Here is a 26444-nt window from a genome sequence, read left to right on the forward strand (position 1 = left end):
CCCGCTAAAACACCACGAATGGTATACATTATGGCTAGTCCCCGGTTATACCAAATTTTTTAAAGTTCTTTGTAAAGATAAATTTCAACATTAGCAATATTGTCAAAAACCAGTATCCGCACTTTAATTTATGTGACAGAACGTTTTTACAAAGAACCTGTGCAAAGATGAATGCTGAACAATGCAAACATTAAACTTTCTAAGTTGTGAACTCCCAAAAATTTTAGTAACAGATGCTTCTGAAATGATGTAATGGTGAAAAAATGGGCGTCAATGATATCTGGTATTGTGTGTTAAATTATTTGATAGGATAGTTTGTAGCTAAGAGACCATAGAAAAGGGACCTCTACATGTAGGCCTATGTGCTAAGCAGATAGTCCGTGAAACCAAAGAGAAGTGAAACTGTGTTACTTGAAACTGCGCTGTGAGCTACACGGCAACACACTCTGTTACCAGTGATGGTTAGTTGGGGCGTTTCCCGGGATGCTTTCGAGGAGGGTATATATAGGTGCCATGTTACTGTTCTATAGTTTTGGTTTCTGGTTTGAGCCTTGATTGACCTCATTCAGTGATCCCTATACACAATAATGTGGGAATGCCTCCATTCCACACATTATACAAGTTTGACACGTTGACGTCCGCACTCCGCACCTCCAAAGATATGTCACACATTGTGAAACCGATATGGGTTTTTTCGCGCCTTTTTTTTTATCTCGACATATGATAATTACAGCTGGTGTGAAATTTGGGGCATTTTAAACGTTCCGAAAGAGTTAATTGATAATTAGACTCAATTTGGGAAACGTGATAAATATTTCCAGTTTCATTTTGTTTATATTACTAACCCCCTTGTTATTTATTTTAATGACATGACCTGTTGTTGTGTTGTCTTTGACCGTGTTCGTTGTATATGTTCCACTACAATTATTATTAATACAATATTCTAAAGATTATAACTAGTGATTCCCGATACGAGTTACTTACCGATAGCTGTTACATGTTTCGCAATCTGATACAAAAAACAACCGTTGTATACAGACAAAATTTTATGACGATGAACATAGGCTCTAGCCGTGGATCGAAGTTCCTGTCTAAATTCTCCATTCACCTGTACATACCTAAAACAACGACCAGTGTTCCTTGTTCTATGGTTCAACAACGGAGGTTAGAATGGTTCAACTGTAAACCGTTGTGTAAAATCACGTACGGGCCGATTTTGGCGGGGTGGGGATCCTTGACCTTGATCATGGTGCAGCCATCTTGAATTTCTCCCTTTGATGTCAATTTAACCAATGCGAGTCTAAATGAACAAAATAGTCTGGTTCTTATTTGCAAAATGATCATTAGCATTCACTACTGTTATTCGATACGAGGAACATGACCAAGATTAGATGGAGTCAGCATGATCAAGATATATTGGGGTTGGGTTGGGGTTGGCACATTATTTCGAGAAAGCAAGGGCACCGTTTGTGAAGTATATCATAGAGCAAGGAACAGTTATGAATATATTAACTTCAACGGATTTGTTGAGCGCGAAGTGTCATGGTTGCTAACGCTGAACCTTTATAAAAAAAAACATTTTTTCAACTCTTAAATTTGAGAGGTGCGAAAAAGAGCGCGCTAGGTTTGCAAATGCAGGGAGGGGCATTGGGATTCTAAAAGAAACGAACGGGTTTAAAGGGACAACTGCAATCATGCCCAGAGCGGGCCAGGGGTTGTGCATGTATTTATGATTTACGAACTTCAGCCCAATTACTGCGCGGCACTGGGCATTATCTTAGGCCAAAGCTTTAACACAAAATGTAGCTAAGCACCACAAAGTGATGCTTACCAGTTAAAAGGTTAACAGCTGAAAACAGATGTCACGAAGTATACAGTCTCACGGGTGTTAATGCACTTCTTTAAAATCCCCAGGTTTACACTGTCTCTTTAAGGGCGTTTGATCAATAAATTCTCAAGCTCGTTTATGCATCACCCACATACACTGCACACACCATCATCAATATGGCATATGCATTCCCACATTCGAATAATAAATGGTGATGATGTTAAAGGTAGGATCGTGTATAAAGATTTTTTTTTAACGTAATTCTAATTTATATGAGCAGAATTCTAAAGGAAGATACACTATAAGAATCATCTGTAAAAGTTTTAGCTGGAAATTTACACCGTAGGGTGTTAAAAACGCTTTTAGTGTCTGCCAAAAATACAACTATTGTACATTTGAACACCCTGGTTTTTTTTGCATTGTAACTTAAGAATCGGTTTGTATTTTTCAAACTTGTAACTTGTAAGTGGCGTCCGAAGCTTTTTAGTTCGCGAACAATAAGAAATAAGCTTTGCATGGTGTGGATAAATAAGAAGAAACTATAAATTAATAGTAAACTTGCTGGCACAACCATGCGTAATTTTTTTTTTTTTTTTTTTTGGGGGGGGGGGATGGTGACTCTGAAAAGAGCCGGTATGGTGTTAAAGTTTCGAATAATATACTATACGCGTCTTCCGAAGAAGAAACTTAACATCAAATGGTTTACGTTTTTGAGAAAGCAGCGCCCACTGCTAAAAACGAAAAACACACAACCTGAGTTTGTGGCGGCAAGCACCATCTGCAACTCGATGATTTCCATAATCAAATGATCCACTAATTGTATGACGAACGTTGAACTGTGACAAGATAGCCATGACAGAAGAGATGTACAAACCAACGTACACTAAAGTATTCTTGTCTGTTATTATTTTATTTCTTAGTCAACTATAGCCGCTTGCGTTGTGTGAGCGGGTTCTTTATGCTGAGCTAGTGTATGTGTACATTACTGAGTGGATTGAGCAAGAAGTGTAGATGGTTTTGAAAGGTTTTCCGACAGTACTTTTGGACGTGTAGTTTGGTTTACTTCCCGAAGTCTTTGATGTATAAAGATACGTCTGGAATTGTACGCAGAGGCTTCGAATCGGAGGTCATGCGCTCTTTTTGCCACTGGTCTTGACCTTGACGCCTCTTCAAACGCCCACAGACTGGAAGATTTTCTATTGAAAGTGCCACTTGTACAATAAAAATGTGACCTATGCCCTAAGGTATACTCTTGGTTCATCTTAACAATGCGTTGTGCAGTATTTTACGTCAGCTTGAGATGTTCCTATACGGCTAATTGTATGTACTCCGTTCACCTATGTTTATCCATGGTTTATCGAACACAATGCTTCGGTCGATACTTCTCGGACACTGCGTTCCAACTATACGGACTTTACTCAAGTCGAGTCCGGTCCGGGTCCCAACCGGAACAGTTTAACCCCCGAAGCTCATACAACCCCCTTCTCACCCATGATCCGTGTGCTTAATCGTTGCCATTGACATTTCAGCGGTCAAAACCATGGATCGACGAAAACACATTCGTTATTCACCGCTATGGAGAATTGAACACATTTTTTGTGTACACACACAACCCTGTCGTATTCACCGACTATCATGATTCGACCGATGTGGAAAATCTAATCAACTCTTTATGAGAGTCCTTCTTGTCTTATTAGATGGGCGTATGCGTGCCTGTAGATGACCGTGAATTATCTACAAGTAAATGTATTGAGTTTCGGGCGTTTTCAAGGCGAGGTTACACCCCCCCCAACCCACCCCCCCCCCCGCCAATTCGGCAACCCCGCCCCCCCGAAAAAGGAGACCTAGACAAAAAGAGCTTCTGTGTGTGTTTACTGCATGGTGTTTCTGTGTACACAAGCACTCGATGCATGCCCACTCTTTTTTGTTGGGGGGGGGGGGGGGACTGTGACCGAATTTGAGATAAACTTCTGCAATCCCCCCTGGTACACTTGAAACGCTATTCAATAAAGACAGGTGCCAGCGCGGGTTCGCACTGCTGAGGTTGAGCCACGGGCCGATGGACGTGTCGCAACGCCGGTATGGCTTCTCGCCCCACTCCGCTATCGCACACCTATTGTCAGTCAAGCCAACAACATCCCTGGCCCTTACTGAGTTTTTTTCCTTTTCTTCACGCGACTGTAACCGACCTGGGCTGATGCCTAAATACTTGATTTTTAAGGTGTGTTTTGCCTTCGCTGGTCATAAAATGAACCCTGGTTTTTTTGTTCAAGGTTGGTATTAAGTTGGTATCAATCATTCTCAGCTTGCAGAAGAAAGGGAAAGATTGGAGGGCATACCATCAGCGCGAGACCATCTTGCGTTCTTGCCTTTGCTAGGGTTGGACAGCTGTTCTACAAAATAATAAAGTGTTCGCCACTGGATCCACGCACACAATTAATGTGCTGTATTTTGTGGCACTGTTAAATCATGTCGAGTATTGTGACTGCTGGTGAAGTATTTTATGCGAAGATGGTTTGTCTTCATCTTGTTTTTTAAGGAGTGCCTTAATTATTACGGGTGATTTCCACCAGGGTAGATACAGAGTAAACTTATTTAGGTGCCCGGAAATGTCTGTTTTGCGTCACGCCCCAGAAACTAAGCCCTTGGTTCCGTGATGGTTCTTGTAAAGAAGGCCCTTTGCGACGCTGTTTTGGGTTCTCCTTTTACGCGGTTGCATACACAAGTAGGCCTGTAATTGTATATTGATCCGTTCTTCTTTTACCCAACTGTGGTTGGTCTCCGCATTACGAAGACAAACGCAAATGCCAAGGAGGCACATGTATTTCGCTCTAGTCTATGGTGTTACTGTATCCAATCCAATACAGACCAATACAGTGCCATAGGAAACCAATGTTTTCACCAACGCGTCTTAAACTTTTTTAAGGCAAATTACACCTTTGGTTTTTCGAACCTTTTGATGTTAATTCAATGTAGATATGTATAGTATAATGAAAATAACCTGTGAAAATGTCGTTTCAAAAGGTGGTAGTTTTTTTTTTGAGATATCGCCTAAAAATGTGGACGCAGGAAGAATTATCTTCAATTGGAATAGAACGTACACGTGAGAAACGCTCCATGTATGCATAAAACGTACCAGATTGACATAATATTGTGAAATACTTTCCCCAAAACCGCATATCTTAAGGGAATATTTTCTCAAAACAGTATATAACAACAGCCACAGTGCTTCTAACAGAGTTATTTGATTGTCATTAGTTTTTGGAGTAATTACCAAACTTTAAGATACACGTACACTAACCGCTAATTATCCTCTCTTGTTTTTTTCTTCTTCCAGATATGATGCGTCCTAACAGATTACGCTTCTAGAAATATTCGACTGGCTCTTGGTCTGTACTCCGATTTGCACTCCACTACTTCAGAGGGTAGCTAGCGGTACTTCCAAGATATCGACTGTTGATCTGATTTTTTGTTTGAAGGATTTCGAAGTAGACACGTCTGGATGTCTTAAATCCCGGGAGAGAAGGGACAGTTTTTTTAGTGGTTTTTTTTTTTTTTTTTTTTAAACACAAAAAACACAAATTTACTGCTTAAGTACGAGAAAATATACACGGTTTGGGGTCACCGGAGTTGAGGACTTCTTCTCTACCTGCCAGATTTGTGTTTCTTCGGGTCATCCCTAAGTCATGGATAAAGTGATTCCACTCGCAGATTAATCCGGGACTGACGAGCACTTTCTTCCGGGTAAATGGAAGGAAGGACTGGCCTGCCCGTGTCCGGCACTCCTCCCTTCGCATCCCCTGTCCCACCGCCTCACGGCACCGTACCGGCTCCCGTGGCGACCTCTGACTGCACCGTACTCAGCCCCGTGTTTGCCGACCTGCCGGCAGGGCCCAACGGCGGCGGCAACAACAGCGGTGGTGGCACTCGCACATCCACGGCGACCTCAGTCACTGGGATTGCCAGTCCTGGACATGCTAACTACCAAGGGAAGCTCTACCCCTCATCGGTTGCTGCATTAGGTCCAGGTATGTACATGTGCAGTCTCCTGTTAATATCAAACCAACCCTCCCACTGTCTGACAGTTCATTATCTATCCACATGGTTTTGAATGGTATAGATGCACTATGTGAGCCAGCAATATGATATCGTGTGGTGAAGGCATCCACACAGTATGTTATGTACGCACTGTAACGCTGTGCATAGTCACATTAATTATCAGTTCTGTCGTTTCGAATAACCAATGTTATTGAAAAGGCTTTTAGTTTAATGTTCATTTGATTCTGTCCTTGCTTTTTTATGCGGAGTTGAAACTGGCCAACTGTACAAGGTCATTCAACCATGATCAGGCAGGGTGCACGGTGAGCTTGTAAGAGAACACTGTGGCTTGGAACCACATCTCAGAGTGCCCAAATTTGCTCTTTAAAACCAGAATAGAGTGTCCAAAAGACACACAGACACCCCTCTGGCTTCAAACGCCTTGATCCCGTGGCAATTATGTGCGATACCATTGGGTTTTCACATCAACAAAAACCTACAGCACTGTATACGCTCATATTTTTCAGCGGTCGTGTCATTCAAAATCCGTACACACACTGCATAAACTAGGGTGTTAAAATTGACACCATTACTGTCACATAGATACCAAAGAGAATCAAATTTAACATCATGGTGTTAAAATAGCACCAATGTACAGTTTTTTGCAGAAATTTGTGTTATTTTAACACCCTATGGTGTAATTTTTTAATTCCCTGCTTTGATATCTATAATATACCCATGGTATCAATTTTAACACTCCATTTGTTGCAGTGCTCCCATATTCGATACCTTCTGGAGACCAAGGAAAAAACCGAAAAGGGATAATAAAAGGACCCCATAGGGAAATTCTTAAGACCGGGGTGCCCCACAAAGAATGTTGTGCACAAAGTCTACGGGATACATATTTGATAACGTGTACTTATCTAGAAACTATAAAGTACGTCCATATTGCGTAAAGCTGAGTTGTTAGACAACATACAGAAAACAGCGTTGTTAATCATTGAAACTTGTCTGTTTGTATTTGATGCTTACACAGCTCAAACGTCACCTCCCAATTATACTTTAAGAAAAATATATAACTCTATTAACGCATGTTTTGCGTTGAAATTATGACAAAAATGGCTGACGCATAAACCCCAATGGTACCAGTATAATGATTGCTGTAAATCACGATCTTTTAGCTAAATAGCATGATGTTCTTTAAATTATTATTCTGAAATGAATTAATATTGGACAAAGGGTTTTCTTAAAACTATCTTGCCAATGCTTTGACGATCTCTGAAAAAAGTCCTTGAACTTGAGACGTTTACCACAAAATTAAATTGCTTCTTTACACTGAAAATTGATATAAAATTCTTGAATAAAATCGGCCGTGCATAGGACTTAACAAGAAGACCCTCTTGTTTGGAGATTCTGGTCTTGAGTCTACACTTTATATTGTAATGTCGAGCCACCACAAAAAAATGTCAACATAAAACCCCTTTAAAGGGAACGTTGTAAAACAGTTGGTTTGTTTTAATCATACATAAAATAATGTAGATACAAAAAAGACTAACCTGTGAGGGAAGCTCAGGAAGAATAATCATCCATAATCTGAGACTCGTTTCTTTTCTCAAATTCAAATGTTGGGGCATAAAAACTGAAACCATTTCCCATAACCACATTACTTCGAAGCGAGATTATATTTCCAAAATGCTTTATACTATCGAAAGCTGGTACGTCGGTACTCCTATTAATTTTAAAGGCAGTGGACACTATTGATAATTACTCAAAATAATCATTAGCATAAAAACCTTACTTAAAAAAAATCGTAGTTTTCGAGAAACAAGTAATTTTCCACGAATTTGATTTCGAGACCTCATATTTAAAATTTGAGGTCTCGAAATCAAGCATCTGAAAGCACACAACTTCGTGTGACACGGGTGTTTTTTCTTTCATTATTATCTTGCAACTTCGACGACCGATTGAGCTCAAATTTTCACAGGGTTGTTGTTTTATGCGTATGTTGTGATACACCAAGTGAGAAGACTGGTCTTTGACAAATACCAGTAGTGTGAGATGATTACCAAACGGTTTTAAGTTCCCGTTCCCGTTAAACTTAGACAAATTTACAGAATGGAACGTCAACACGAAATCATGACACTATTGTTCAACTGTACTGTATGATCGTGAGTCACCCTTTGTATCATAGAGTTAATATCATAAGCTTGTCATATGATAAATGAGCATGTCATTACAGGGCGAGCCGGTATCAGGAGCGATACGTCATTAAAATAATTATATCTCACAATCCTGCTTATAGAAATAATAATTGTAATGTAATATTAATATTGTGCCCATTGCATAACAAATTATCCTGTGCGGATCTATAGAGGACATAAATTGACAAATTTTATCAATTAATTCATGAGCCAAATCATTATACATTTTGGTTATTTTCAAAAGCGCATTAATAAAAACGTTAGCTTCATTGAAGTTTACGAAAACCCATCATCTCCAATAAAAAGTTGACTTCCAACCCGTTACAACGAATACACAATCTGTTATTGAGGATACACTCTTCCCAATCTGTTTCGTCGGGCACGAAATTTGTTATACACAGATTCGCAATTCGTTATTACGGACCCCAAAACGCGTTATTACGGAATCACAATCTGTTTTGACAAATTCGTCATCCGTCATTCAATTTGCAATACGGAGTCGCAATTGTGAATCCGTAACTGTGACGGATTGTGAATCCGTAACAGTAGATTGCGAATACATACATAGATTGCGTATACGTAACAACGGATTGCGCATCCGTAACAACGGACTGCGAATCCGTAATTACGGATCCGTAAGGAACTACGAATTGCGAACTACGGATTGTGAATCCGTAACGTCGGATTGTGAATCCGTAGAACGGAACGTGAATCGGTAAATACGCATTGCAAATCCACAACAGGGAATTAGGAATAGGCTTATGTTTTTTTTTTTTGGTGCTAATGGGAAGATATTCAGCCCAACAATTAATGATTCATTGATGCAAAGTAATGGCTGGATAGGTCGTGAACAAAGAGAAGAATTTCTACCGGTATACTCATGGTGCATCGTCAGCTTAAAAACTGGAGTCGTTTTGTTCTCATCCCAGGGTTGAGTAATTCCATTACCACAAGCCTATTTAGTTTCTTTTACAGCGTCCAAATCCGTAAGAGATCAGCCTGTCACGATCTTCCATGGCCATTTGAACCTACAGTCAAATAAAGAATCGCTTGTTGTTTTTTAATGATATTGAGTTTTCTCTTGATACTGCAAGATTTAATTTACCTCCGTTTTTTGGAGATTATTATAGAATATTATTTAATCAGTATTATGAGGGAAGAAACTGAAATAATGACGACCGACCGCAGTACAATACAATCTGACAGTATGATAGTTGACTGTCAAATCATCTGCTCTACCTATATAAGGTCCTTAATGGCAATTTCATATGCGTAATAAAATGCGTATTCATTTGAATAAGAAAAAAGTGGTCACTTTGATGACCACTCTTGATCAATAAACCACATTTATACCAGGAGCTAAACAAAATGCAAAAGAAGTTTTACGAATTCCATACAAAATGACACTAGGCATATATAAGGACCTTGTTTTGAGCTGACGAAATGTGGTAGTTTACTGCATAACATAATAAGTAGAGTGTATACATTTATATTTGCCAAATTGCATTCGATAGAAAGCGAGCAGTTTTGGTTTTTGTGCGCGATACTCATTCATCACGTATAGCCACGGCACCATACCAGTGTCTTGACGCAACATGATCTCGATTATACAACAACGGAAGTATAATTGTAAAGATTTTGGAAGTGTGAACAACAGTAGTACAGGGGGACACTTCCATTTTGTTCATGATATCTTTGGAGCAAGGTTTTTTTCTTTCTTCTTCTTCTCCCGAATGCTGACGTGATTCCGGTTCGGGCGACTGTGTGGGAACTCTGTCTTTGTGATTTACATTTAACTTGTTTATCGGAGGAGGTATCTGTGCCCGGAATTACGCGGGTACGTCCCGTCCGTTTTTAAGGCTACACTTCCAGTTTGAGTGGGAGCTCCGTTTTGTAGTCACCTGGTCAGTTTGTTGCACTGAAGGTATAACTAGCTCTATGATATAACAAAGCAACACCCCACAGTTACGTCAAAGTCATTTTGAAGCACGCCGTCAACGGTAGTAGTGTTTCTAGTTTTTTCAAAACCTTGAGGTTGGGGCCTCATTTTTTGATCAATAATTACGAACAATTCAGAAGTGTACAGATATCAAAATAATATTTAAATGATTAACAAACACATTTTAAACAACTTAAAGTATATTATTCCCGTTGATTTTTTTCCCCGCTCAAGTAGCTGTTTAAGTTGGCAATATTTTACAGGTAAACCAAAAACTCGTTTACTTCTCGATGAAGTTTATCGACAAGATATCACGAACACGGTCGTTCACAATAATTCAAAATGTGTGACAACGGAAAGGGTGACCTTCTCATCCGTAAAGCTACTGCAATTGCACGCTGCTGGGCAGCACATTTCGAAATAAAAGTAGGTTAAATTTGATCAGTGTGAACGCATGTTATTGGAAACCTTGTCAATTCTGTGGCCAGTTCGGTTATTTCTGAAGAGCGAAGAAATGGTTTCCGCAGAGAAAGCTCGGTGAATCAGTTTTGATGATCGTATAGGATCGCAAGGTGATATTAGTTTTGGGAAATTTGAATAAGAATTGGATGAAGGGACGGAACTTCGGGTTTCATCAATTCAGGGGATTGTGGTATACTTCCGTTAGTTTGTATTTGTAGAAAGGAATATTGTGAGGGGTTTCTGCTTTACTGGGATATGGTTGATTGCTGTCTGTTTAACTTTAAATGTTTACTGTGAAACTGGTTCTTCTTATATGACATGCCAAATACACGTACTATAATCACGTCATTGTAACGCTGTAGTTGGTGTTTTTTTTTTGTTCTTCTATTTTATGTTGTGTACAGCTGGTGAGATTTAGTTTTCATTTAAAGGAACATTTTGGCCCACTGGGTAATGTATGCCTGTGATGGTTTTCGTGCATGAGCTATTACACAAACTGTCTCGGTAGATAAAGAAGTAATGATGAATAGAAAGCCATTTTGTATAACTAATGAATACGTTCATTATTGAAAAAATATACTTTGTAAATTATAATCACATTTATTTTTTCCCGTCCCGTGCACACGGCGTGGAGCAGTTATTTTACATTTTCGAAACGCCCAAACATTATAATTATGAACACTGAGCTGTTACGTACAGAAAGAACAGACCTTGCTCTACTATGCCTGTAGTGACTAGTGTTGTTGAGTCGCTGCACAGCGTTGTTTGGCTATGCTGGAGTGCGCCTATTCATTGATTGCAGGGGGCCATGCACAGTCACAATGCCGTTGTGACCGTGGGTGCAGGCTTGCTAGGGGAATAGAGGCACCCCGATTGCAAGCTCCCCTGCCGGCCGTAAAACGGGCATTGTTCGGCATCATCGCCTGGGCCATGCGCTCCATAGACTCCCGGCACTTACACGCAGAAAAGGGTCGGATTAAAACCTTGCCGTGCTGTAGGCAAGAAGGTGTGCCTATGATCATTCTACCCTCTCTCGAAATAACAACATTAATTATGATCTGAAATATTTCTATACCTCATATATAGCGACACATTTTTACGCATGATGTATCTAGTAATTTTTACGTAATTAACAAGCGGAAATTGGAACTAGGGCCCAATTTCGCAGAGCTGCTAAAGCGGAAAATGTTGCTTAGCATTTTTCTGCTAAGCAAAAAGGGGCAGGATACACGTCATACTTTTTACAAGTGACATGGTACTTTGGCTGGTAACCTGATTATTAAGCATTGTGAATTAGCTACTTTTTGTACAGCTCTTATGACATTAGGCCTAGCCAACTGGTTTTGCAGTTATGGTGTAATGCATTGCTCCACGGTTATAACTTATAGTGTGCTGGAATTAAAGGGTCTATTTTCGAGATGTTTTTTTTGTGTGAAGGCAGACGACTTAGTTTGACATGCCAGTTTGATATATGCGGCAGGCGTACCATTATATTTACAACAATATGAAACAGCATGATGCTGATTCAAGGTACAACTACAATGGCCTCAAAGATCAACAAAATACTGCAAGGATCCCGGCTTCAATTCGTCTCCCTTAAACCCGATACACATTCCCCGTCAAATTCGTCCATTTTGCCCACCAGGTCGTGGGAGAAGTTGCGCTCCAAACCGTTTCTGGATGTTTTTGTTTGTTGCTTAAACTTGCTCCTGACTAGTACGTTGCCGTCCTTTTTCCTTCAACAAAGTTTATTGTTGCTTTTTAAAATGGAACGAAGAAAACAAGTCGTGTGTTTAAAAAATAAAGTGAATATAAAGTGAAATACTTGACTTAAAACCGAAAGAAAAAAAAGCTTGCTTTATGAAACCCCTTTTTGTTTTTTAGAAAAGTGGATGAGGCAACCGGATCCACACATCTCCCGTTTCTTATGTCTTTCAAAAAGTAGTTGAAGTGTCCATACAAAAAACTTGCCCATGAAGGAAAAAAAAAAAAAAAGGAACAGAAAAGATTCGCCATTGAGTGTAGAGTCCATGCATTTCCCCAGCATTATAATTATTCATTGATAGTGCATTTATGTCCGCGCATATCGTGTTTGCCGATCTGGCCGTTGTCTGGGGGTGTCCCGGGGGAAATGCAGCGGGTTGAATTCACCTCATGCCCCGGGTGGGAAACATGCTCCCCGTCGCCCCAAACAGCCAGTCCGCGCTGGCTGGTGTCCGCTTGCGTTTTTGTTTCAGATCGATCGCAAACCCGTTTGAGCTAGCTGCTGTGGCATACGAGAAACACAGGCCCTTGATCAATCCTATGGGTTTGAATTTGAATGACTGTTGTGTATAAAAAAACAAATTCAATACAAGATGGCGAGGCTCGATCTATGCGTTCGTTTATCCAGCTTGATTTATAAATTCACATGTACAAATAAACAGAGTAGGCCTGTAACCGCTTGCTTCTAAAAAAAAAAACGTGCGCTGCTTTTTCTGCAGCAAAAGTATTCCCACGACTGTTTTTGTTGTCTTCTACTTCTACTTCTACTTCTACTTGTATACTCGGTAGGGTCCATAAGACAGGACGTAAAGCCGAGGGTTGTAGTGTTAATGCTTCTCCAGTCCCGTTCTAACAGTAACTAAGGGAAATGCATGTTTAATAAAACTAATTTCAGTAACTGCAGTTGTATATTGAAACTTGGCAACCAGTCTAAATTTGCCCATTTAATTTTGTTCGTTTTATAACGTTCACCACATAGGCATTTTGCATAGAACCTGAAGGCGCGCAATTTTCATTTTCCCATGTGTAAATTGCAAACTATATTTTTACTCTGTGTGTTCTAATAAAACAAAATAGCATTGTACGTTCATGTGATAGGTGCCTATACAATAGGTAAAATGCACCAATTTCAATTGGATATTCCGCGTATTTCCACTTTTTTTAAACACGGACGAAAATATTGCACACAGTTTCTTTCAAACTGTGTAATTATGTCACACGATCTTCCACTCTGTAGTATGGTGGAATGCACAAAACAACAATTGTTTTCTCGAATCGACTTTCACCATACATACGATTATGCGTAAAGATACCAATTTGCATTCCCATAAATAAACACCAACGAAAATGTTGCACACACAGCTTCCAGCGAATATTATTTATTCAATAACCGTTATGATCATGGTGCACTATACGACTCTTCATAAAGTACCGTTATTTGCACACAGCACAGTGCGTTTACCTTCTATTAACACCACTCCATCTTTATCCTTGGCTATGACCTTGTAGAACCACGTTGCCAGCCTCCAATGTTATTGCTTGCCCTTTCAACTGCATAATCCCCTCACCCATTTTCACCTCGCTGTAATTTTCCCACCAGAGAGTTTACAGTTAGGCTTGATAAAAAAAAAATATCAATACATATCTAGTAAACCCTCACCCAGCTTGAATTTGTCACATTTATTTTTCTCTCACTAGGCTCCCCAAAGTACAGGTCGGTTGACACTTATTTTTCAGTAACAAGAACAATATTTTGCATTTTGAAAAACGGCACAACAGGTTCCGATACAACACACTGTAAAAACATACCTCGATCTTGGGGCGGCCGATTAGAGACCTAAAAATCAGACCATTGAATATATTAATTTTGTTGCAACTTGCCGGAAAAGTACATTGGTTTGAAGGGCCACCCCAACGCGGATTAAAGGCAGTGGACACTATTGGTAATTGTCAAAGACTAGCCTTCACAGTTGGTGTATCTCAACATATGCATAAAATAACTTACCTGTGAAAATTTGAACTCAATCGGTCATCGAAGTTGCGAGAAAGTAATGAAAAAAAAACACCCTTGTCACACGAAGTTGTGTGCATTTAGATGGTTGATTTTGAGACCTCAAGTTCTAAATCTGAGGTCTCGAAATCAAAATTATTCGTGGAAAACTACTTCTTTCTCAAAAACTATGGCACTTCAGAGGGAGCCGTTTCTCACAATGTTGTATACCATCAACCTCTCCCCATTACTCGTCCCCAAGAAAGGTTTTATGCCAATAATTATTTTGAGTAATTACCAATAGTGTCCACTGCCTTTAACATTGAGCATGTTTAAACATGTGTATGGTTTGCTTGTTGGCATGTTAGTAAATATAATTATAGTTGTAGGACCCGTTTTTCCGAAATGTTTTTTTTCTTTTCTCTACACGATTTCTGACGGATTCTGTTTAACAGGGAGTGATACCTGACAACATTTTATGAACAAAGAAACTTACTTGGAATAAGGCACTGCTGCGTTGATAATGTTTGTATCACTTTGAAAAAACAAATCCCTTCAAAAGAAATGTGGATGTTCTCAAAATCTTTAAGAACCTTCAAATTGTTTTGGGAAAAGAAGTAAATCCGCCACTAAAAGAAACAGTGTACATTATGCATGACAAAGCAATTAACGTTGTTCTTCTGATGTTTTGTTATAGACGGGTCTAGAATAATTTGGGGGGGGGGGGGGCATGGGACTTTTTAAGACCCCCCCCCCCCGAATTTCTACATTCGTCAATTCATATCCCTCAAAACAAACACTAATCTGACCTCATTATTGGGTTTAGTGGTGTGTCATCATTGCTTGTAAATTGAACCTTACAAAATATGGCTCACCACGCTGAAATGTATAACATGAATGATTTCCCATCCAGGTTTAAAATCCATAATAAAAGTACATATCAACCCAGGCTTTTTGTTCTGCTGGTGGGTTGGGGAGGGGATGGGGTTAGACCTTTGGGTTCTAGAAAACATATTTGCGTCACCGATCGCGCCATTTACAAAATGGTTGTGAGAAGAGAATGTTATCTGTACACAATGTTCCATTCATTAGTTGGGTCCAATGTGTCAGACATTTATCAATGAATGACGGCAAACATTCCAAGTTTTATGGACGCGGATGATTTTACCCCCCCCCCCCAATGGTTGTGCCATCCGTGGTTGTGCCGTCCGTGGTTGTGCCATTCGTGGTTGTACACGGTTGCACCATCTCTATGGTTGCACCATGGTTGGATTGGTCTCGGTAACGTTTCGAACAGATATACTCTGCTCATCTTCAGGAGAAAAACAAAATCTTCCGAAGACGAGCAGAAGTATTAAGGCTACCGTTCGAAACGTCCATGGATTGACTCTTTGTTGAGTCAACACTCAGAGACACAGTACAATATGCTTAATTACTTACTTACTTACTTACTTATACTTACTTACTTATCTGCTTAGGACTAGCTGTAGGTGTCGTTTGGCCTCCTTGGAAAATCGTCCCCGTTCAGGGCTATTTAAGGCTAAATGTTTGCCTCATGAAGTGGAATAGTGGCATCATCCCGAATTTGCGCCTTCCAGCGCAATGGTGGGCGTCCTCATTGGCGTAGAGTTAATCATTGGTAGTAGACTAGCTTGGGTATGCTAATTCCCGCTTATTTACTATAATATTCATAATACCTTTCTTGTAATATTCACACCATGCAAATCTTCAAACACATACCCGTAGTATTACAAATACATCTGGTGCCTTTACTAGAGTGCCAGGTGTGTTGTGTCCTGTATCAGCAAGGTCTGGTCCCTAGACGCCCTAGATTAACTAGAATGGAGACATGTCTTTACCTTCTACTGTGACTAATTGGAGCTAATTAATGTTGGAGAGTGTTGATTGAGTGGTTGTGCTTGGAGCGCTGGCAAGGTTACCGTTAGCTTATCGGGAGGCCAAGTACAGGGTTGTGTCATGTTCGTACCTTTCTCTGTATGGATTGTACCATCATGCCAATCATGGATGCATGTACACAGGTGAACCAGGCTAGTATGGCTGTACCATGTTCCGATTTTGTTGTACATTGGTTGAGCCATTTATTGTTTTATGGTTGAACCGTACGGTCGTGCATATTGCTTGCACGATCATGGTTTGTGGCATGTTTGGTACTTGGTTGTACCATGGAGCAATAAAGTAGTTGCTCCATGGTTGTACTTGGCCCTATATAGGATTCTTCCTCAGTCTGTACACAGAGTATATTATACCAAAGTGTAATGGTTGAACTATGGTTGTACCATGGTTGTACCATGGTTGTACCATGGAGGTAGAAATACCATGGTTGTACCATGGATCTACATGTACATGTACACGGTTGCACCATGGATGTATTATAATGGTTTCATCATGGTTGTACATAGAGTTATCCATGGCTGTACATGTACATGTACCATGGTTGTACAGTTGCACGATCATGGTTGTACCATGGTGGTACCGTGGATGTGGTTGTTTGGTTGTACCATGGAGCTATGGTTGTACCATAGGTTGTACACAAAGCAAGGTTTCGTTCACTGCATGATTGTGTTGCGTGCCACATCGTTATATTGCGGGCTTGCCTGACAGCATGATCGGGAGGAATGTTTCCGTCTAAAAAATACTGTCAATTTTATGAAGACTCGAAAGAATAATCATAGTAAAGATGTGAACATATTCACAGTTTCTTATTTTGATTGCCACACAATCCCAGACAAATCAGCTAAAAAAGATGTGACCGGCGAAACTGATGGTTTGTTACTGTTTGGTCTTTGTTTTAAATTGATTTACTCTAGCAGAAAACAGTGAGATTGTACTTTTCCCTCGAGTAGACAAAATTGAGAAAGGAGCTCCTAAAGTCTTTCAACTCTTCTCTCGGACAGTCTCTTAAGATACCATCATTTCAAGGTGGGAGGGGCACCAAGTGGTCACCTATGGCATGAATACAGATTGAACGAACATCAACTCTGATGGTATCTTCAATATTTCTTGAGGGACGAGGCATCTTCGGGAATCTCTCTCATCACTGGGTCCAACAAAGAGCAAAGATAACTCTCTCGATTTATGCAGGATTAAAGGATTATATAAACGGAAACATTCTGCACTTTCAACTCATAAATATTCATGCCAGTGATATGCGTATACCTTCACCTACCAACCATACTAATGACGAAAAGTACAATCGCTTTACTACAACAGTTTCAGGAACATCTTTAATAAAATTAATCCATATTGTGCAAAGACAACGGTCAATTTTTTTTTAGAGCTTTTGATTGAAAAGGTTTTTTATTAGTTTGAGAAAAGATCACTTGTTGCCATTTTCGTTCAAGTCAGTCATGACAAGATTTTGTTTCTCCAATGAAAACACGTATGTACACTGTACACAAACGATACGAGATCATTCAAATACCACCGGTACACAAATAATAGATCTTGAAATATTCCGCTATTTAGTATCATGATGAGAAATAGGTTCGAGAGATGTCAAATGTGAATGGGGCAGCAGGCTCTAGCCTATTGATTCCTCTCGTGTTTGACAAGACAGTATTGTCTTATGGAAACGAGCTGAGAATATTGTTCGGACGTCGAGACCACACCGGATCTTTTAAGCTCCTCCAAAAGATATTTTACACATGGTTGTACGCAAGATTATAGGTTTTTCTTTTTTTCTTAAGACAGTCTTGCTTCATCGTCCTCAGAGCAAGGCTTCATCGGAAGGTTTGTTGTTGTTGAAACTGTGACAATTTCATATAGTTGTATTGCTGCATCTATGATAAAGCCGATGTTTTAACCTACACAACTCCCAGAGGAGCCCGATGCATACAATGGCCAATCCACTTGGTATCCTTGGCCCTAGCACCATTGCAATCCTATTTCTTTGACCGCTGAAATATATAATCAGCCACATATTCGATTATGAAACGTACCGATCGAATGCTTCTGTACGTACTTGTAGATAGCCCTGCTGCTGGAATTTGCTGAAAAAATCACACGTGTTTTGGGGAAAATCAAATGATTTTCGAGAGTGAACTTTTGGAAATACCAAACAATCTTCACAACTTGTTTGTTGAGACCATAGAGCTATACAGCTCTATGGTTGTGAGAGACGTCGTTCACACATTCTCATAATCACGTCCAATATACTGTTTGTCAACGTTATCATATAACGGGATGGAGCACCATTACCAACTTTCGGGTTCGAAAACCAAGGTTTGTCTGGCTTCCTGAACAACTACAAAACAACGGTACAATTAAGTGGGTTGGTACCAGACTGATAAACTTATTTCGTAAAATCGGGAGTCTCCCTTTTTGTTTAAAAATATCTGCTTCTGTCTGAGGCCGTGTCCGAAACGGCGACTTCGGCTACAGCTACGGCTAGATCGCACGCGTCTGCCTATAAGCCGATTCACTATTACAACTGCGCATGTCCGTTACTGCTGACAACGCAATTTGTTTATCTCCCGTGACCTTTTGACAATACCCGGGTTTATTGTCAAAAGGTCACGGGAGATAAACAAATTGCGTTGTCAGCAGTAACGGACATGCGCAGCTGCAATAGTGAATCGGCTTATTCTTCAACACTGGTAGACGCGCTGATCTAGACGTAGCTGTAGCCGAAGTCGTCGTTTCGGACACGGCCTTAAAGTTGTGAAACATGGTGACACGTCCGTGGGCGTGACACAATAAAATCGTGTGATCGGCTGCATAATCCAATCTTGGAAGCTGCTGTGGGCCTGTGATGTGAGTGAGACTGTGCACATAGTTTATTGCTCCAGTCCATGATGATTCAAAGGGAGATTTTGGTTCGAGGCCGGTCCTCCTCGTTGAAGTATTTTCGGTAGAATATGAGGAGAGTTTCTGGACACCTTTGGAAGATGGTCTGGCGAGGCATTGAGGTAAACATCCTACAGGAACAATATACTATTTATAATTTAAGGCTTGTGTTCGAGTCGTTTTGACTTTGAGAGATGAATAATTAATGAAAAAATTTGACCTCACAATCTACGCGAGGTTTTGGTTCTGGTGGTGACCAAATTATCTCATCAAGTATCATCTCTCTAGCTTTAGGTTGATGCACTGGCTATCACAAAGCACCCTAAAAAGCTGCTAAAAAGCTTTTTCAGCCATGTATCAAATGGAAGTATTTCTAAAAGGCCAAGCCTAGCACTGCTTGTTTTTAAAAATAACTAAGGACCAGTCAAATTTTTGCTAGTGCTAGCCTTATCTGCTAGTATTGGTTTATAAGCATAGTTTTGTTTAGCCCCATAAATCGGTCCAATCCACTCCGTATCCTTGGCCCCAGCACCAGTGATATCAAAACCTTTCGCTTCCTTGAAAAACCATCTGCACACGCAAAATTCACTTGATTTTTACTCAAAATCTGTGATACTTATGTGAACGATTCCAAGTGTAGTGCTATCTGCAACTTCTGAAGTATTAGATCGGTAAGTTTCATGATGCAGAACGTTGCAGATGGTTTTTCAAGGAAGCGAAAGGTTTTGATATCAGTGGTGCTGGGGCCAAGGATACGGAGTGGATTGGACCGATTTATGGGGCTAAGTTTTGTTGTGTTTTAAAAGCTACATTTTGTTCTTTCAAGTCTTTTATTAAAGCAGTTCAATGAGACTGTGGGACCTGGTGGAAAAAGCTGGAATTTTTTTAGTGAAATGAGAATTACCTGTAACTGGTCCTGCTGGCCAGACAGTCAAATGGTTAACAGACAACCCTGCCCTGGGCCTGCACGGACAACCCTTCCCTGGGACTACAGGACTTGTGTTGGCTCTGATAAGAATTGCGGTTTTACAATGCTCAAAAGAGGTTCAATGCTATCGCCATGCTTGTTTGGCCTCTGCTGAACAAAGCTGGTAGTGTAGACCCAGTAACTGGGGCGCTGTACTCCTTTTTTTTTTTAAATTTTGACATTCTCGGTCGAATTCTTGGTTGAATTCTCGGTCAAACCGAGAATGTCAAAATTTTGAGAGAAAAAAAAGGAGTACAGCGCCCCAGTTACTGGGTCTACTGGTAGTGAGTACTCACTTCAATTAAATTGGTTAAAATTATGCTGGTTTGTTTTTCTTGGAAAAAGCATTTGTGTTGTTCTGTGCTAGCTGGTTCTCTAGTGTAAAACAAGAAATTGATCGCTGGTTAATATGTGCACCAGATGCATTGTACATTAATTATTTTATGGAAATGAAATGGAATCGTACAGTGGAAGTTTCGGGGCATGAAATAATATTAAAATAGCAAGACAAGTTATCAAAAGAACATACACAGCAAAGTATGTTTTTTTCACATGGTGTTGCCGCAAACCAAATAAACACTGTCAAAATAAAATCATTCAGAGAAACAACATAAACAAAATACAAGATATTTTGCTGAAAGTTGAGCCGTGAAGCTTTAAATAAATGACAAGGTCATCTTGCTTCGCCTGACAAAACAAAGGATGCCACACAACACGCTTGACCGTATGCCTTGAATAGCCTCTCGCTGGGGCGTTAATTGCTAATTAAAGCGCCATTCATAGACTCTTTTGTGCTTCCCCGTTATTTCAACAAAAGGAAACAGTACAATTGTCATTACTCCTTATTCATCATGTGTGACTATATTTTTGTTGTTGCCACGTCCATCCATTGTTGCTCCCATGTGGCTGAATTTTTTCAAAAGATTGCACAGGTCAAATTTTATAGGAGGTAGCTCAAATTAATATTCAAAACAATTCTCTCAATGGTCCCATAGTTCCTAAGTTAAAAAAAACAAACTTAAATTTGTTAACATTTATTTATTGGAAATTCAAAACATTTGATAGTTCTGAAACGTCCCCACATTCCCACATGATAAAAAATAAAATGCCAAAAAAATGTTATCAAATATTGCGGAACAAACTATAGACACAACATCTTTATCATCGGAAATACTTAAGCACTACCAGCGTCCTGTGTTCAGTGACCCCATGACCTTGTGACCTAGCTATCTGTCACAACCAACTTGTAATTACTTTGCCTTTCCATTTCTGTCAAAATATAAGTAGACTCCTTGTTCTACAGAACTTGTTTCTGAAACAGCCTTTTGTTTTGTATTCAAATAAGTAGATTTAAAGGGATTGTGTACCATTGGTTTTTTAAAGAGCACATTTATTTCAAAACCAAGATTTAAGGAAATAATACCATTATAAATTCGTGGAAAAATACTTCTTTCTCGAAAACTACGTCACTTCAGAGGGAGTCGTTTCTCACAATGTTTTATACTATCAACCTCTCCCCATAATCAAGAAAGGTTTTAGGATAAAACATTTTTTGGAGTAATTACCAATAGTGTCCACTGCCTTTAAATAAATGTTGTTTCTTCTTTTTCTTCTGTTTTTCTGATTAGGATCTGGCTTTTCTTACTTGGGTGTCAGAACATAGGTGTATAACCAAGGTGTGCCTTATGAGTCTGTCTATAGTGCCAGTATGTAAAATATGTTGTTCATGGACAGTTTAACTAAATGTTGTTTCTTCTTCTTCTTCTTCTTCTTCTTCTTCTTCTTCTTCTGTTTTCCTGCTCAGGATCTGGTTTTTCTTACTTGGGTAACTACATTAGTCCCTCTGGTACTACGGACTCCTACAAGCATTCAATCACTTCCACTCAAGCAATGAATATGAACCAATACTGGCTGTCCAGCACTGAAGGTAAATCTAGTTTGAACTTCGCTTAGCGCAGACAAGATTTGCTTAGCAAAAAATATGCTACCGATATACATTGCCTGTTGAAACTGGTTCCCTGTGGCATTGTTGATTACTTGCTGTGGATTTGTCAATGAACGTTTCGGCTTTACAAATAAATGTTCTGCGAAGCGAAAAGTCAGTGGTAGAATTTTGCAAGCATTATCTGTCAAAGTTTGTTAAGAGTAATTCATCAAATTTCTTTTGGTGAAAAATTGGGCAACGTTAATATAGGCATCACAGACAACCTTCAAGACACTGAACACTATTGGTTTTTGTCAGAGACTAGTCTCCACAGTTGGTGTATCTCAACATATGCACAAACAAAACACCTCTCGAAGTTGCGAGATATTAATGAAATAAAAAACACCCTTGTCGCACCATGATCACACGAAGTTGTGTGCTTTAAGATGTTTGACTTCGAGACCTCAAATTCTAAATCTGAGTTCTCTAAATCAAATTCGTCCTCAAAAACTATGTCACTTCAGAGGGAGCTGTTTCTCACAATGTTTTATACTATCAACCTCTCCCCATTACTCGTAATCAAGAAAGGTTTTAGAGAACATAGAAGGCCAGTCAGACTCCATACAACTTGGACTCTGTCTAGGGGGGTTAGGTCCATCAGCAGCAGGGTGCGGTTCAGTCAGAAAATTTACCTTAATTTCCTTTGGTAAATTGATTTGGTTCACCCTTTCAAAAATGTACGCTTTTTTAGGGGAAGGGGCACTGACGCTGTCACTGCAAGATTTTTTTCACAGGACTCAGGAAAGTGACTTTTTGAGTGACTGGCCAGCAGGACCAATAAGCCTTTTTAGTTATCCACCAGCTTTGCACTGGGTCATATTCCATATTAAATAGGGATGGTTTTTAACACTAACAAGCGAGCCAGACGACTTTTGACTGGTCCTCGTGTGGTTTTAAGTGGCATTTGCCAGCAGACCACTGCCAAGGTAGAACTGTGTAGGGGTAAACACAAATGATATTCTTTACAGACTGTATTGAATAACCCCTTTGTTGCTATGAAAGTCGCCATCTTGTAGGTCAAACCGTATGCGCGTCCAAACGCGTACATCAAAGAAAAACGCAGCATTCCCGGTGTGATTTCTATTGCACAACCACGCACACTCACACGCGCACGCTCGCAGACGCCATCTTGTAGGGCATATATTTTAACGGTGACATCATATTTAATACTGTCTATTCCTAAAGAAAACTTAATATCTGTTAGGATTTGAACTGCTTAGCTACTGGTCAGGCTTGGTTGTCTAGTGGTTAGAGATGTGCTCCAGAAAGGCAAAGGTTGAGGGGTCGAATCCCTACAGAGTAATATGCATGTGAATTTTTCTTAACCATACTCAAGGGGGGAGGGGGTGGAGGGAGTAGTGAGTGCCGGTGTTTAACACATTTTAGTTTATGGGGACACAGAATTAAAACACAGGAAGTGCAAACTTTACTTCAACAAACCCATCGTCCAAACCCCAAGTCGTGTTTCATATTCAGCTGTTTGTTCACAGTGTGGAAGAGTTCTGTTTTTCAAATTCTGGAGCATGATTTCCCCAAGGTTTTGCAAAGTGTTGTGCCTAATCAAATGGCAAATCCGTTTTTACCCTCGCCCCTGTTCAATGATAGAATCATCAATCGAAGAATTGTAAAGAATGAATTTCACTGCCTAATGTCCACTTCCTACAGTTGTTCGTTTACGTTTTGACAAATGGCAGATGCAATTTAATTAGCTGTGAGCAGACCAGTATTAAAATTTGATTAATAATAATAATAATAATAATAATAATAATAATAATAATAATAATAATAATAATAATAATAATAATAATAATAATAATAATAATAATAATAATAATAATAATAATAATAATAATAATAATAATAATAATAATAATAATAATAATAATAATAATAATAATAATAATAATAATAATAATAGTAATAATAATAATAGTAATAATAATAATAATAATAATAATAATAATAATAATAATAATAAGACTGGTAATGCGCACATATCCACCCTGCTGGGTGTTCAAGGTGATTATGAGCAAACATTACTCGATAGTTTTGAAATGCAGGCACATAAAGGTTCTTGTGACCTTTTCTTTTTATTTAAAAATATTTTATTTATTTGTAATAATGCCCTCTTTCTACACAAAATCTTTCACATGAATAACCCTGTGGACACTGAAGGATAATAAGCTACGTTTCTGTGGCTGATGCCCTCCTTTTTAAAGCCACTGGACACATTTGGTTATTTGTCAAAGACTCACTTGGTGTATTTCAGCATGCATAAAATAACAAACCTGTGAAAATTGGAATGGAAGAAAACACCCTCCTTGCACAAATTTGTGTGCTTTCGGATGCGTATCAGGCTTCAGAGTGTCTTTTCATATTTGAGTGAGAAATTACTTTTTTTTTCTCAAGACAAAAACAACATTACTTCAGAAGGAGCCGTTTCTCACAATGTTTCATACTATCAACTGCTCCCCATTGCTTGTTATCAAGTCAGCTTTTATGCTAGCAATTATTTTGAGTATATATGTATAGTATCCGGTTCCTTTAAGAAAGGCACCACTATGAAATCAGGATTCAGGACCCACTGTTTTAGAGACCATCGGCGCATACTGAGCAAAAACTTCAGGTAAACCCACCAGTTCATTTTATTGTGGCCAAGCGGTTAAGAGCACCGGACTCGAGCTCTGGTGTTTCTGATCAGCAGAGTGTAGGTTTGAGTCCCGTTCTTGACATGGTGTGTTGTGGCCAAGTGGTTAAGGGCACCGGACTCAAGCTCTGGTGTTTCTGATCAGCAGAGTGTGGGTTTGAGTCCCGTTCTTGACATGGTGTGTTGTGGCCAAGTGGTTAAGGGCACCGGACTCAAGCTCTGGTGTTTCTGATCAGCAGAGTGTGGGTTTGAGTCCCGGTCATGGCACTTTTTCTTGACAAGGTACTTTATCATAATTGTTTTGTCTTTCTAATGGGATGTTATAGGCCATGTCTTACAATTGGTAGTGCATAACTAAAGAACCCAGAACATTTATCGTGGAAGAGTAGGGGTTAAAGGCAGTGGACACTATCGGTTACTCAAAATAGTTATAAGCATAAAACCTTACTTGGTATCGAGTAATGGGGAGAGGTTGGTAGTATAAAACATTGTGAGAAAACTGCTCCCTCTGAAGTGGAGTAGTTTTCGAGAAAGAAGTAATTTTCCACAAATTTGATTTTGAGACACCAAGTTTAGAATTTGAGGTCCCAAAATCAAGCATCTGAAAGCACACAACTTCGTGTGACAAGAGCGTTTTTTCTTTCATAGTTCCCATGCAACTCCGATGACCAATCAAGCTCAAATTTTCACAGGTTTGTTATTTTATGCATATGTTGAGGTACAGCAAGTGATAAGACTAGTCTTTGACAATTACCAATAGTGTCCACTGCCTAGTGTTTCTGGTTTTATAACAAAACAAGCATTCTTGTTTACAAGTTTCCTCAGGCTTATGAGCAACATAAATCCACATATCCTTGGTTTTAATACCAGAAAATGATATGATAATAATTTATTTGAGGGATATACATGTATGCTGTGAAGTAAAGTTTCAAAGAAATGTATACACTACTACATGTACTACTAGGTTTGTTATTTTGGGCAAGGAACTGAAAGAGACTACCAAATTTACATGTGCTTGAAAGAATGTGTATGGTTGTAATATGGTACAGAAAATACCATGTAAACAGCAGAGTAGCCGCAAAAGCTTCTTGGGTTGAAATGTGTGGCCAATTAAGCATGGAATTTCATCTTTGAGAGGGCAAGGCCATGTTCATTATTTTTGCAAAGAGTACTTCCATTGGAGCATTGTGTTGATCGCCCTCACAGATTGTGATTATTGTTGCTCTTTGGTTATCATCCTGCTTGGTCTTTGTCATCCTATTTAGATTTCTTGTTGTGCCTGAAAATGAATAAATAAATAAATCTTGAAGTATGGAAAGAGGCACCCAAGGTTAAGACCAGGGGCATCACAGGTCATGACCTCCGTAGCCTGCGTGTATTTCCAGACCTTTGTATGTATCAGATGTGTTGTGCCTGGAAATAAATAAATCAACAAATAAATAAATTTTGTAGTACGGGGAAACTGTTGAAGAGGCACCAAGGTCAAAACCAGGGGCAACATAGACATGACCCCTGTGGCCTCGTGTAATTCTAGGCCTATGTAAATGTGTATGTTGTGCTACTTTCCACTTTTTGCACTTAAAGACATTGGACACTATTGGTAATTGTCCTCTCACTTGGTGTATCATGCATAAAATAACAAACCTGTGAAAATTTGAGCTCAATCGGTCGTCGAAGTTGAGAAATAACTATGAAAGAAAAAACACCCTTAATTTGTCACATGTGTGCTTTCAGATGCTTGATTTCGAGACCTCAAATTCTAAATCTGAGTTCTCAAAATCAAGTTCGTGGAAAATTACTTTTTTCTCGAAAACTACG

At 39.4% G+C, this 26444-nt stretch overlaps 1 protein-coding gene across 5 annotated transcripts in view; it reads left to right on the forward strand.

Moving 5' to 3' along the window:
• Positions 1-5407: 5407 nt before the first annotated feature.
• LOC117292713 (trinucleotide repeat-containing gene 18 protein-like) overlaps positions 5408-26444 on the forward strand; it is a 64328-nt gene continuing 43291 nt past the window's right edge. For 4 of the 5 annotated variants that reach the window (XM_033774855.1, XM_033774857.1, XM_033774856.1 and 1 more), the window contains exons 1-2: positions 5408-5856; positions 21800-21922. In XM_033774855.1, coding sequence (XP_033630746.1) covers positions 5577-5856; positions 21800-21922 — 403 coding nt within the window. In that variant the 5' untranslated portion in view covers positions 5408-5576. The remainder of the gene's footprint in view (positions 5857-21799; positions 21923-26444) is intronic. The other variant, XM_033774859.1, reaches the window with a different exon arrangement.

The sequence above is a fragment of the Asterias rubens genome, chromosome 7 (genome assembly GCF_902459465.1).
Source record: "Asterias rubens chromosome 7, eAstRub1.3, whole genome shotgun sequence".
NCBI classification, from domain to species: Eukaryota; Metazoa; Echinodermata; class Asteroidea; order Forcipulatida; family Asteriidae; genus Asterias; species Asterias rubens.